The sequence below is a fragment of the Babylonia areolata genome, chromosome 16 (genome assembly GCF_041734735.1).
Source record: "Babylonia areolata isolate BAREFJ2019XMU chromosome 16, ASM4173473v1, whole genome shotgun sequence".
In the NCBI taxonomy this organism is placed as follows: domain Eukaryota; kingdom Metazoa; phylum Mollusca; class Gastropoda; order Neogastropoda; family Buccinidae; genus Babylonia; species Babylonia areolata.
Window position 1 is genome coordinate 13313069 of NC_134891.1, and position 13372 is coordinate 13326440.

Genomic DNA, 13372 nt, shown 5'->3' on the forward strand with positions numbered 1-13372 from the left:
AGGTAGAGAATTCCACACTTTTGGAACATTGTAAGACAAAGCTCTTTCACCCTACGTTTTAGTTCTAATTCTGGATACAGACAGAAGACGAGAGTCAGGGGATGAGCGCAGTTGTCTAGAAGGTGGGTAGACAGACAGAAGGTCATGGATGTAAGCAGGGGATGAACCAGTGGGGAAAAAAAGTTGTGACTGATGAGTTATACAACACAATGCAGTACAATACAATACAGTTCAATGAAATACAATGCTATACAAATACAGTACAGTATAACGCAACGCACCAGTGAGATTGTACAGCTCGTGCGACAGTGTGAATAGCAAATCATCGGGACGCGTGAGCTCTTGGCAAATTGCCGTGACACTTTTGGTTCGAGAATGGGACACGGATGAAAACCGACAAAGACATTGACAGCAGAAATTAAGACATATATATACATGTAGTTGAGAAAGTTTGCCACCAGTAACAACTATGTGCCTATCGATCCTTTCAGTGAGAGAGAGAGAGAGAGAGAGAGAGAGACTGGCACTGATTTTCAGTATTTGTGAAAGCCACTAACCTAATGACCTAGAGAGAGAGAGAGAGAGAGCACGGTAACTGGATAGGCTCGGGGGGGTGGGGGAGGAATAAGAGAGAGAGAGAAGTGAGATTGACATTTCTTAATTAGAAGGTCAGTACGTTTGTTTTACTTCCAAGATATCAATTTCTGTGAAAACACGTTTCTATGCCGAATTTGCTTTCTGTTTGTAGTGTGTTTTACAATTTAAAGAGGTACCGGTTTTATATTGACCTTGCCATGATATATTATGTCTAATATGTTGCTCATGTGTGTTTGCATCAAAGTGTGCGTGTGTTTATTCGTTCGTGCGTGTGTGTATGTGTGTATGTGTTTTCAATATTGGGAAGGTGATGGTTTTATCGGGCTTACTTTGACTTCGTGTTTTATGTCATGTGTTGTGTTCAATACAATACGGATCGTTACTGTTCTGTTTGTCACTACTCTTTATTTCTCAAACCGAGACAATAAAGTGACCTTGGTTCTGATTCTGTTTTGCAGGAAGCGGATACTGCTTGGTGTTTCTGTCAACGACATCTGCTGTGTTGCAGCGGTTCCCCAACAAGGCCAGCTTTGTCAACCTGGCCATGAATGTTGCTACAGGCCTGGGCCTGATCGGCTGTCCATTCCTCTACAGGTGCGCAGGCCACATAGGTCGGCCAATGTTGAAGGGGTGTTCCTTTTTAATAGAAAAAAAATATTTATTGTGATAATTGGCAAGGGGATGGAGGAAGTGGATTAAACATTTGTTTGGCTGGTTGGTTTCCCAATACATGTGTGTGTTATCTTCAGTTTAACGTCTATTCACTATAAGTGTTTTAGGCGGAAAGGAGAAACGTAGTGGATAAAGGAAAGGGAATGCATGTGAACATAAGTGTAAAAAAAGTGTTCATGTTATGTATCAGAGGAAAGGTATATTATTATAAGAAAAAGTCTAAAGAGATTGTGGTGTGTATTGAATGAGGTGTCATGGGAGGGATAATATGTATATGCTTATCAACAAGTATAACCTACAACAATGTAAATATAAATAACATTAATTATAATACATCAAAGGAGGATACCAACTGGACTGGAGTTTAAAATTTCTGAAAACATTCTAAGCAATGAATAATCATTCAAAATCTTTTCAGTGGCTAATGAAATATTGGAAGAAAAGTCATCAGCTACATCTTTTGGAATTAACGGTCTTATGCTCGGACAATGAATGAGTAGATGGCTTACAGTTATTTGCTTACCGCATATACATTTTATATTTTTAGAAAATTTTGTACGAAAGGCATTTAAACGAATTCTATACATTAGACTTGTAATTTGTCTTGAATGTGCTGCTGGTGTCAAATTTAGAAAATGTTTGGGATTAGCTGCATTCTTTGTGTTTACACAACAGTGGTAATATTGATTATTTGAATCTATAAGTAATTTCTGAAATCGATTTCTAGATACATTTTCTATACAACTAATGCATTCATGTAGATCTAACTGGATGTCAAGTTGTACAGCGCCTTCGAAATTACGTGCTGCTCTTCTAGCTGCTTGGTCTACCCACTCATTTGAAGATATTCCACAGTGCGAAGGTACCAAACAGAAAGTTATTTTAATGCCCTGTTTTGTCAGTTGGTGAATAATATGTTTTATTTCCATTGTCATCTCAATTCACTTCTTTGAATTTGAAGATTCTATAGCTTGTAGTACTGACTTTGAGTCTACACATGATAAAATTTCACTTACAGTTTTCGGAATGTCTGAAATATAATTTAAGGCCATAAGTATGGCTATAAGTTCAGCTGTGAAAATGGAATATTGTCTACCAATATAGTATAATTTTTCTATTCTAAATGAAGGAATTACAAAAGCCGCTCCTGAATTACCATCTTCTAGAACAGATCCGTCTGTGTATATTTTTAGATAATTTGAATATTGATTTTCTATATGGGAGAGCACTTCACGTTTTAACAAAAATGTTGACTGGTTCTTGGATAAATCTGTATAATCCATGTCAAAGGTAGCTTTACACTGCTCCCATTCAGGGACTGGTGAAAAAGTAGGTATTTTTGCAATTTGCTTGTCTTTTGATTCCGTAGCACTAATGATATCTGATGCAAATGTATTAATGGATGTCATAGACTGTATCATCATAGCTCTTTTAGCAAAATCTTTTTGTGAACTCAAATTAGCTTCTTCTTTTGAAAAGGTTTCATATGCGAAAGATTTGATAACGAATTTCGCGGATGAAGCGATAAAACACCTGCTTCTCTGAAAGTCCCTAAATTTGATGTAAGAATGGGCACACCTAGAGCGAGTTTATAAGCCTTACAATCAATGCTTTGCAGCTTCTTTAACAAATGCAGTGGAGCACTGAAGAATACCGCTTGAGCGTATGTCAAGCGTGAACGTACGGAGGTAGCGAGAGATATCAACGCTTTGGTATCTTGCCCCCAATGCTGTTTATAAATTATTTTAAGGAAATTTAGACCTTTTCTTGCTTTGTTTAGTATATAGTCAATATGATAATTCCACGAAAGCTTTGAAGAAAGATAGACTCCCAAAAATTTAACAGATTGTGTATATCTGATGATGGTACCATTTATTGTAAACACGGGGAGCTTTTCTGGGTCTGATCCTGTATTAAATAGCATCATATTTGTTTTTTTCAAAGGACAATGATAAGCCATTTTCTGTCATAAAGTTGCTGATTTTATCAAGTTCCCGCTGGTATATTTTCTTTATGTAATTCAATGTCCTAGTAGGCGTTTTATTTTTCATTGTCACCTTCATCCATAAACAAATGTCATCAGCAAATTGAATCAAGACTGTATCTTTAGCTAGCTTGTTAGGTAGATCTGCTAATAATATATTGAATAAAATGGGCGAAATCACTTATCCTTGTGGTAACCCCATGTGTTATTGTCTTGGGTTTGAGTAGGTATTTCCTATTCTTACTTGTATAAATCTATCTGATAAAAAAAAACTTCTAATATAATCATACATGTTGCCTGTGATACCGATATTTTTCAGTTTATATAAAAGCCGAGCGTGCCACACTTGGTCGTATTTCACATAAAAAAAAGTCGCTAGTACATGTGTGTGTGCGTGTGCGTGTGTGTGTGTGTGTGAAGTCCGTAACGCTCTCCTCGATTTCCGCAGTTTGCTGGGTTAAGACGTTGCCATGGCTTTTATAAGTGCACGGTTAGCATATTGCTTACGGATAGCCGGCTGGGTAAGGAAGTAATGTGCGTTTAGCTGCATTCGAGTTTTACATCGATGCCTACATTTGACCATTTGCACGACGATAATCATCTTGGTAGAGTGGCAGGGCGGGAGGAGGGGGTGAAGGGATGTATCCATCATGTTTAGGGAGAAAAATGGGTAGCAGCACTGTGACCGGTCTGATCTAACCCAGTCCAGTCTGTTCTGTTCTAATTTAACCTGTCTTGGATAATCTGATCCCATTTTGTCTGGTCTTGCCTGGTCTAGACTTGCATGCGTCAATAATTATAATAGGGGGAGAACCCAGTGGTTGCCAGAAAGACTTCATTTGCACGCACATGGATGTGTGTGTGTTTGGAGGGGGCATACAAACGTATGAATGTGCGGATGTGTTTATGTCTGCATGTGTGCGCTTTGTGCACGCTTATTTGTACTAGTGTGTGCATGTGATTGCAAAGAAACATCTCCACATGCAATGGTTATGTACAGGTATTTCGCTGACACCTACTCATGGCGAGGTTGTCTCATTATCGTGGGCGCTCTCTGCTTCCACTCCACCATCTTCTCACTTCTCCTCACCTCCCAACTGTTCCGCAACCCCAGACTACCAGACGCCAAACCCTCTCCCCTCTTACCCCACCCAGAACTTCTGGACCCTACAGACTTGCACACTTCTCCACGGTCAACGGTTTTCCTGGTTCAAGAAGAGGCTTCATGTGATGATCTGAAGAATGAAGAACTGTCCCATTCGGATGATGTTGCTAATCAGGGTATTCCACGTGACTTAAATGAAGTTACCAACTCAGCTTCTGAGCAGGATCTACTCACAACGAGCGCGGAATCACAACAGGGGAGAACTGGGGTTAAAGGCTTGGATGAACCCCTGACCAGACACACGTCAGAAGAGGACGACGCATTCAACACACAGGAAACAGTTGAGACTTACCATGGCTCTCGTCATACTCTCTCTTCTCCAGTACAGCCCAGCTCAATAGAGAAGAACTGCACCCTTGAAGAAAACGTCTGCCGGATTCCAGATGACAGCGAATCTGTTTCAAAGACTGAAGAAAGTCCCGTGAAGAAGGCGAGACTACAAACATGGGTCCGCCAAGCCAGCTTTCTGACCAATCGTCTGTATATTGTAGTTGTGGTGTGCTGCGTTCTGAACATCGGGATCACCAACTGCTTCTGTTTTCTGGTCCTTGATTACGCCAAACATCAAGGCTGGACGCTGCAGGACGGCATCTTCCTCAACTTCGTGGCCATGCTGTCCAGTCTGATATCCCGGTGCTTGTTGATGGTGGTCACTCTAAATCGCCAGATCAGCAGCATCACCATCTTGGGGCTGGCAGGGATAGTTGGATGCGTGGGTGCAGGTCTTATGGGGCAGGTAAGCATTATGTTGCCGTGTGTGCATGAGCAATAGAGACAGAGACACGGATAGAGAAATATGACAGACTGGACATTCATGATGCATAAATCTTATCTTGTTCTTAAAGTATGATAGTCTTGCCCAACCATGAACATCAGGACAGCAGAGGAGACTGTTGTGTTGTCGCTCGGGCAAATAATAAGCTTAACACATCTTGTGTGTAACGAAGAATATTTAATACCTGAAAAGAAATAAACAAACAGAAACTAGACTGTCAGCTGTTGTGGCTCTGACCGTTGTTGTTTTTCTCACGCCCTCTATATTCCTTGAGCGTCAAGGCAGATAATTCTAATGGCAAGTTAAGAACTTTCGACACAGCGTTCCTCCCCACCTTTGAATGAAAAATGTGCAATTAACTGTTTGTAAAATTAAAACATACATTATAACACAAGTGAAGATTTGAGGTATTAGTGTCTTTGTTTTGGAGTATCCATTCTTCACTTTGAAACAAAAGAAGATTTCTTCAGCCAGGTAATGTCTTTGTTTGAAATGTCTATTCTTCATTTTGAAATAAGACTGTTCTTTAGGGTTTTACCTTCATGAATGAAAATTGTATAGAATTGATAAGGAACTTGCAAGTAACGGGAAGTGAATAACGAATGTTCATCATATTATCATTTCACACGTTCTCCGCACAGTTCAGGTGAAGTTGTTGAGTCTATAAATCTTGTTTGACTTATAACAACAATAAAACAAAGTGAACAGCAAACGTGACTTGAAATATTAATCAGGTTATGAACCATAGTTCTTGTATGATCAATTCAGGACGTAGTCTTGGAGGTATGCTGGTGTTTTGCGTATGCGAGTGGGTCTTTGAGTTGCTGATGATGAGGCAGGCGTGTTGACTGATGTGTTCTGTGTAGGACTGAATGTCAACATTCTTGGTGAAGATGATGTCTGCAAATTGTAAGGCATTGCAGCTTGTGTTAGTGATGTTGAATTTTGTGTGGTTCTGTAAGGTGTATTTGGAGATCTGGGTGACAAACAATCATCATTTTCTTCTGGTGATTGTCTTTCTTCTTTCTCCTCCTCCTCCTCAAAAGGAGATGGATGTATGAGTTTGAAATGTGAGGAAATCCGTGTGATCTGTTTTGGGCCTTGTTGTGCTGTGATCATTGAACCTTTCATTTGGGTAATCATGTATGGCTTGGGGTTGTACGGGTGTGTGAATTTGTTGATTTTTGGCTGTTTCACTAGCACTTGATTACCCACGTCGAATTTTGAGGGACAGGCGTGACGCTTCTCATCGATATATGTTTTTATCTTGGAGGTTGAGTCATTGTGGGCAATTTTGGCATGTGTTTGACTTGGGGTAAGGAGAGTAGTCTGAGGACGTTCAGGCAAGCCAATGTTGTGTGAAGTGCCTCGGTAGAGACGGAGAAATGTGGGTAGCTGGGACTTCCAGGGGATGTTTTCAGCGATTGATGATCTGATATTTTTGTTCAGTGTTGCCATGAATTTTTCTGCTTCTCCATTTGCTTCAGACCACATGGGAGTTATTTTCCTGTGTTCAATGCCGAAACTGGTCATGAAATGAGCAAATTCTTTACTGTTAAAAGGGGGGCCATTGCCTGTCTTGAGTTTCTTGGGAATTCCTCGTCGAGAGAAAATATTTTCTAATTTGGGGATGACACATTTGGCTGAAGTAGATGAGATGATCTCGACTTCCGGAAACCGACTGTACTCATCAATAACAACAAGTAAGTAGTCACCAGATGGATACGGACCAGCAAAGTCCATAGCAAGTGAGCTCCATGGTTCAGATGGTAGAGGGGCAGGTTGTAAGGGTTCATGGTGTGAAGGTCCAGAGTAAGACGCCTGACATGGTATGCAGGACTTTACTGTGTCTTCTACTAGCTTGTCAATGTTTGGGAACCATACCTTTTCTCGAATGCATTGTTTGGTTTTGACTATTCCTTGGTGTGCTTGGTGAGCAATTCCAATGACTTTCCTTTGTAATGAAACTGGTATGACAAGGCGATGTCCCCATCATACACAGACAGTTCATCTCGGAATCTTGAATACTGTGAAGTTTCAGTTTCTCTCCAATTTCCAGTCTGAACTGCAGTGATCACTTTCTGAAGAATTTTGTCATTTTGCGTGGCATCACGAACTTCATCAATTGTTAGTGACTTAGGAACTGCATTCTTTGTGACGTAGTTCACATACGCTTCACCGGCATTTTCTCTTCTGGGGATGGTTTGAGGGTGACGACTGATGAAGTCAGCAGGATTGAGCTCATTTTTTCCTGGTCTGTACTGTAGTGTCAAATTGTATGGCATCTTGAAATGATGCCAAGGAGAGGTTTGTGGTCTGTGATGACTGTGAAATCTGCTCCATACAGGTATAAGTGGAAGTGTTCAACTCCATAGACTACTGCCAGCATTTCTTTGTCTGTCTGTGGGTAACGTTTTTCTGTCTCTGTCAGTGCACGACTGGCGTAACAGATTACTTTTCCTTCCTGTGTCAGTATGGCGCCAAGACCGACTGGACTTGCATCGACCGGAACTACTGTTTGCTTCTTCTGGTCAAAGAAGGACATCACATGGGCGCTTGTGAGAACTTGCTTCAGTCGGTTGAATGCTTGCTGTTCTGTCTCCCATTTCCACAAAGAATCCTTCTTGGTGAGGTTTCTCAAAGTTTCAGTAAGTGTTGCATATTTTGGAATGTATCGGGAAACATATTGGGTCATACCAAGAAATGACCTGACTTCACTGACAGATGTTGGAGGTTTGCTGTTGATGATAGTTTGAATTTTCTCTGGGTCAGCTTACACACCCTTGTCACTAAAGACGTGACCAAAAAATGTTAGACTATCAACAGAGATGATGCATTTTTCTTTGTTGAGCTTCGCACCACTGTCTCGTAGCTTCTGCAGCGTTGCTCGCAAACTAGCATCATGTTCTTCTTGTTTTTTTTCCATGAATAATAATGTCATCGCTGAGATTTTTGGCGCCAGGAATATCAATCAGCAGTTCTGAGGTGGCATTTTGAAAAATTTCTGCAGCAGCATTGACTCCAAAAAGCAACCGCTTGTATCTTCGGAGTCCAGTGTGTGTAGAAAATGTTGTGATGTACCGACTCTCGGGGGCAAGTTCAAACTGGTGGTATGCGCTTGATAAGTCTAGTTTGCTGAAAACAGTGGAACCGTTCAGGTCTGCAATCAGATCGTCGATTGTTGGTATCGGGTGTTTTACTCTTTTTATGGCTTTGTTTGCTTCTCTCGTGTCAATGCACAATCTGACACCACCAGACTTCTTTGGGACAATCACAGTTGGACTAACCCATGGAGTAGGACCTTCAACTTTCTCAATAATGTCAGCCTTCTCGAGGCGTTCCAGTTCATGTTCAACATCTTTTCTAACATGAAAAGGGATGCGTCTGTGTGTTTGGCTAACAGGCTGAACTTAAGGATCAATGTGTAGTTTGATTTTCACATCTTTGATTTTTCCTGTTTTGCCATCAAATAGAGTTGGAAAGTTACCCATAATGTTTTCAGGAGTGTTTGAAGAAAAAGCAAACTGGATGATGTTTAGTGCTTGGGCTGTTTCACCACTCAGGAGGTTACTGCCATGTTGTGAATCAGGTGTCTCAACAACATAAAACTTTGCATGTGTACTTCTGCCTCTGTATGTAATGTCTGCAGACAAAAACCCTATGACAGGAAGAGGCACTTTTGATCCATATGCATATATTGTAGGGCATGGACCTTGAAGTTTTGCAGCAGAGCCTATCTTTGCATATGAGTCTGAGCTAATGACATTTACATTAGCGCCAGTATCAATGATGAATTTTGTTGGGGTGTCACAAATGTATGTATCAACCATGGGAGTTTGTGTGTATTTTTGTTTTTGTCAACAGTGAAAACAGATTCATCACTGGAACTATCTGGTTTCCTTTCAAAAGTAAAGTCAATCTGTCTTACTTTCTGTGATGACTCACACACAATTGCAAAATGTCCAATTTTATGACACTTGCGGCATTCTTTTCCTTTGGTGGGGCTGTGTCCTTTGTGAGGGAAAGTACCACCACAATAGCGGCATATATTTCCACTGCATGTGTTACCATAGATTGCGCCACTGGGTTTGGAGCCATGAAATGTTTTTGGTGTGCTGTGATTATATGAAAAACCACCTCTTGAAAATGGTCCATGGCTGCGTGATGATGCAGATGACTGACGGCTGTCATGAAAATAACTATCTGACTGAGACGAGTTATATGACTTGTAGTTTCGTTTGCCGTGTTTGCCCAATTTGTGTAGCTGAAGTGCATTGAGAGTATTTGTTGCTGACGACATGTTCTGTTCAATTTCTGCTGCTCTAATTTCTGAAAGTTCAATGGCACGTGCTTCAGCTAAAATCCTAGTGAGGGACAAGTTGTCACGAAGTGCTGCTCTTCGGAGTCTTGAGGATTTGCATCCATGTAAAATCTGTGTGAGGATTTTTCTGTCCACATTCTCAAATTCACACAAAGAAGCTTGAGAACGAAGTCTTGTGTAAAATGTGTCAATTGATTCACCATCGTTCTGCACTGCCTGACGAAAACGAAAAGTTTCATAAGCGATATTTTTCTTTGGTGTGAAATATTCTTGGAGTGAATTTTTTGCAACATCGTAACCGTCAGCTGCACCTTTCTGTTCTTCAGTGAAACTGTCAAAAATATCGTACGCTTCGTCGCCGATATAGTGCAATAAAAGAGCTTTCTTGTGCTTGTTTTCGGTGATATCGAGACCACAAAGCATATTTTCAAATTTAGAGATCCACTTTGTCCATCTTGTACCAACAGATTGTTCATCTTCGAAGACTGAAAACTTCGGAAAACTCGGAAGCGAAAACATTACTGTTGACAAAGTAAACCGTCTTTCGATCCGATCAACAATATTTCAAGAAAATCTTCAAATAAAATACTTAGCTGACCAGGTACAGATGAATCCCATCCTCGTCGCCATTTTGTTGTGTTGTCGCTCGGACAAATAATAAGCTTAACACATCTTGTGTGTAACGAAGAATATTTAATAACTGAAAAGAAATAAACAAACAGAAACTAGACTGTCAGCTGTTGTGGCCATAACCGTTGTTGTTTTTCTCACGCCCTCTATATTCCTTGAGCGTCAAGGCAGATAATTCTAATGACAACAAGTTAAGAACTTTCGACACAACAGAGACAACTGTAGTCGTGTCTGGGCTAAAATTATTTTGATTATAGTGGAGAGCGTCTTGACCTAGTGACAACCCCACTCTCTCGGCCAAGAGGGTTTAAGGACATTTGGCATTAAGATGGTCCCTAAAGGCCAGCTAGCCGCCAAGGCTGCCACATTAAGAGCCAGTGCAATCTTGCCTTCTAGTTTGAGAGTCATAGTCCTTCACAAAAGACTAAGCTGTAAATGAATTCCCATTGCAGTGGAGAAATCATTGATTATACAGCTCTCACTTCACTGTTGGCCCATCTGAAGCTTATGTCAATCTCTGATACAAGCCTAGAGTTTAACCAGTTTCCTAATGTATCTTTAACTAGATCCATGCTTTTTTTTAATCTGAACTCGCCGAGAGCATCACTTCATGCATGTAAGATGAGTTTAAAACAACTGTAACAGGAGATTTTTCTCGTTGTCAGCGCCATCGTCACCACCATCGTCATCATCGTCTTCGTAATCATCTTCATAGACGCTTGTTGCTTGACAGATAAAATTAAAGTTCCTGCTGTTTGTGGAGAATGGACTTGATGTGTGTGGTCAAATTTACCTCAGGGCTCACATTACACAATACTACATTACAGTACATCACATCAATCTACTTGCAGGTGTGTTAGGACGCCTCAGCATGCTTTATCAACATTACGTCACATTATATTACATGCAGGTGTCCTAAGAGTCCTTAGCATGCTTGTCTTTCAGAGTCGAAGATGACCACAATTTCAGCGTCAGATGGATGGTCTGTGACTGGTGGTTCGGAAGTGACAGGATTCAGGCCCAGAAACGCCCACATGTGCAACACATGTCGACGAAGGTCAAGAAGAGGTTGCTGTGCCGCTCCAGGAATGATTCCTGAAGTTGGCATGCAGCAAATATCATATCGACAGTTCCACGCTCTGGCTCCTTTCTGGGAGGAGACTTCGCTCAAGGAGTTGGAGAAGGCAACTGAACAGGACCCGAGCCAAGATCTTCCCAGCTTACCCAAATGTGAAATGTGATTACATGTTACTTGACAAATATAACCTTCTCTGCAAGGGAAAAAAAGGAGATCTTCCCAGCTTTGGACAGGAGGGAGATGCCTCGGTGATTGTCACAAGACTGACGGTTGCCTTTCTTCTTATAGATGTGGACCATGCTGGCATCTCTCAACTGTTGTGGGACACTCTCTTTGTTTTACATGGACTGGAAGAGCTTAGTCAGCTTCTGCATCATGAGTGGGCCTCCTGCTTTGTAGACTTTGGCAGGAATTACATTTGATCCTGGTGCTTTGTTACAGAAAAGTTGCTTGATGGCTTTTCAGACCTCTTCTGTGGGGAGGTTGTCAAAGTTCTGATTGATCTCTATCTGAGGTAGGCCTCATCATTGATTGCGGCAGGACGGTTGAGGACCTGGTTGAAGTGTGTGGCCCATCTTTCCAATATCTGCTTCTTCTGTGTCAGCAGCTGAGTCCCATCTACACTGAGGAGGGGGTAGGAGCCAGAGGACAGGTCCACGCACAGCGTCAGGGTTCGAATTAAACTTTTTTTTTTTTTGAGTGCCAGTCGGGCACTCTGGACAAAACATTTGAGTGCCCAATTGTGGTTTAAGGTGCCAGCATAATAAAATGAAATAGAATCTTCTTTCGTTTCAACGGTGTGCCAAGAAAAGTCTTTCTGCCGCGCTTCATTGTACATGCGCTGGCACTTTGACTAGTACTCCTAATGTTTATTCTTTTTGTCATCCTGAGCTATCGTCTCTGTTTCGGGAGCATTTCTTTTAACATTGAAGATTGGAAACATCGTTCGTCGCTAACGCGCCATGAACGTCAACATCCAAGTGTACGCGCAAAGATGCTGCTCCGCGAAGCGAGCTGTAGCAGTTGACACTTTACATTTCGATCGACCACGTTTGAGCTTGCTTTCGTGGTGTGTCTTTTAATTAATTTTCTTTCGCCTCTATCGATTTTGAGTGTCAACTGGGCACTCTCGACAGAAAATTTGTGTGCCCGAGCCAACTTTTCGCAGCATTTGCGAAGACTAAATTCGAACCCAGCAGCCTTCATAGCGTCGTAGAAACGCTTGGTGTCCTGACTGTTTCCGTCGCCGTGGATTTCATCGGCCTTACTGTTGAACCTGACATTTTGCGTCTCACAATCGCAAGAGTTTGCTTTGCACTTTCCGTTTCATGCTGGCAAGGGCATCATCCTTTGCGTGTGATACGGGATCATTCTGGTGCTCTCTGAACAGTAGGTGTTTCTCTTACAGCAGTACCTGTATCTCCTCGTTGTTCTCATCAAACTAGTCTTGATTTATACGGATCACTGGTCCAAGATGTTCGAGAGTGCTAGAGTAGACTGCATCCCTGAAGGCTGTCCACTGCTGTTCAGTGCTGATGTGGTCATCGTGGGGTGCGTCTGGTTGTCTGCTATCTACCTCTTCACGAAATTCTTCTGCAAATTACTGCTCTTCAGCTTGGAGATATTGAGCCTTCTTGCAGTTTTCTGGCCTTGGGGTGTTCTCAAAGGTAGAATGCGAGGTTTGAACTCGGACGCTATGAATCGATGATCCGTCCAGCAGTCGGCACCACACTTAACCTGTGTCACTCTAATGTCTTGCTGCTTCCTCTTTCTGGTGATGACATAGTTGATCAGATGCCAGTGCCTAGAGCGTGGATTCATCCAAGATGTCTTGTTACTGGTAGGGAGGCGGAACAGGGTGTCGGTGATGTCAAGGTTATGCGTAGCACATGTCTTGAGGAGCAGCAGTTTTGCACTTGCCAGTGCCATATTTCCCAAGGATCCATTCCCAGCTCTGGTAGTCTGTCCCCACTCTGGCGTTGAAGTCCCTAGGGACAATTCGTTTCTCTGACAGTGGGACTGCTGCTATCAGGGAGTCAAGTTCTTCATAAAACTTGTCTTTGATGTCGTCTGGGTTGGCCATTGTTGAAGCATATGCACTGAATAGCGTTGCACCCCTCTTGTTTCCAAGTGGAAGCTGAAACGTCATC

At 41.8% G+C, this 13372-nt stretch overlaps 1 protein-coding gene across 9 annotated transcripts in view; it reads left to right on the forward strand.

Annotated features, from left to right (window-relative positions):
- The window catches only part of LOC143291172 (uncharacterized), a 54999-nt gene that overhangs the window by 33453 nt on the left and 8174 nt on the right, over positions 1 to 13372 (forward strand). For all 9 annotated transcript variants that reach the window (XM_076600880.1, XM_076600883.1, XM_076600882.1 and 6 more), the window contains 2 exons: positions 1056 to 1191; positions 4254 to 5154. In XM_076600880.1, the coding sequence (XP_076456995.1) occupies positions 1056 to 1191; positions 4254 to 5154 (1037 nt within the window). The remainder of the gene's footprint in view (positions 1 to 1055; positions 1192 to 4253; positions 5155 to 13372) is intronic.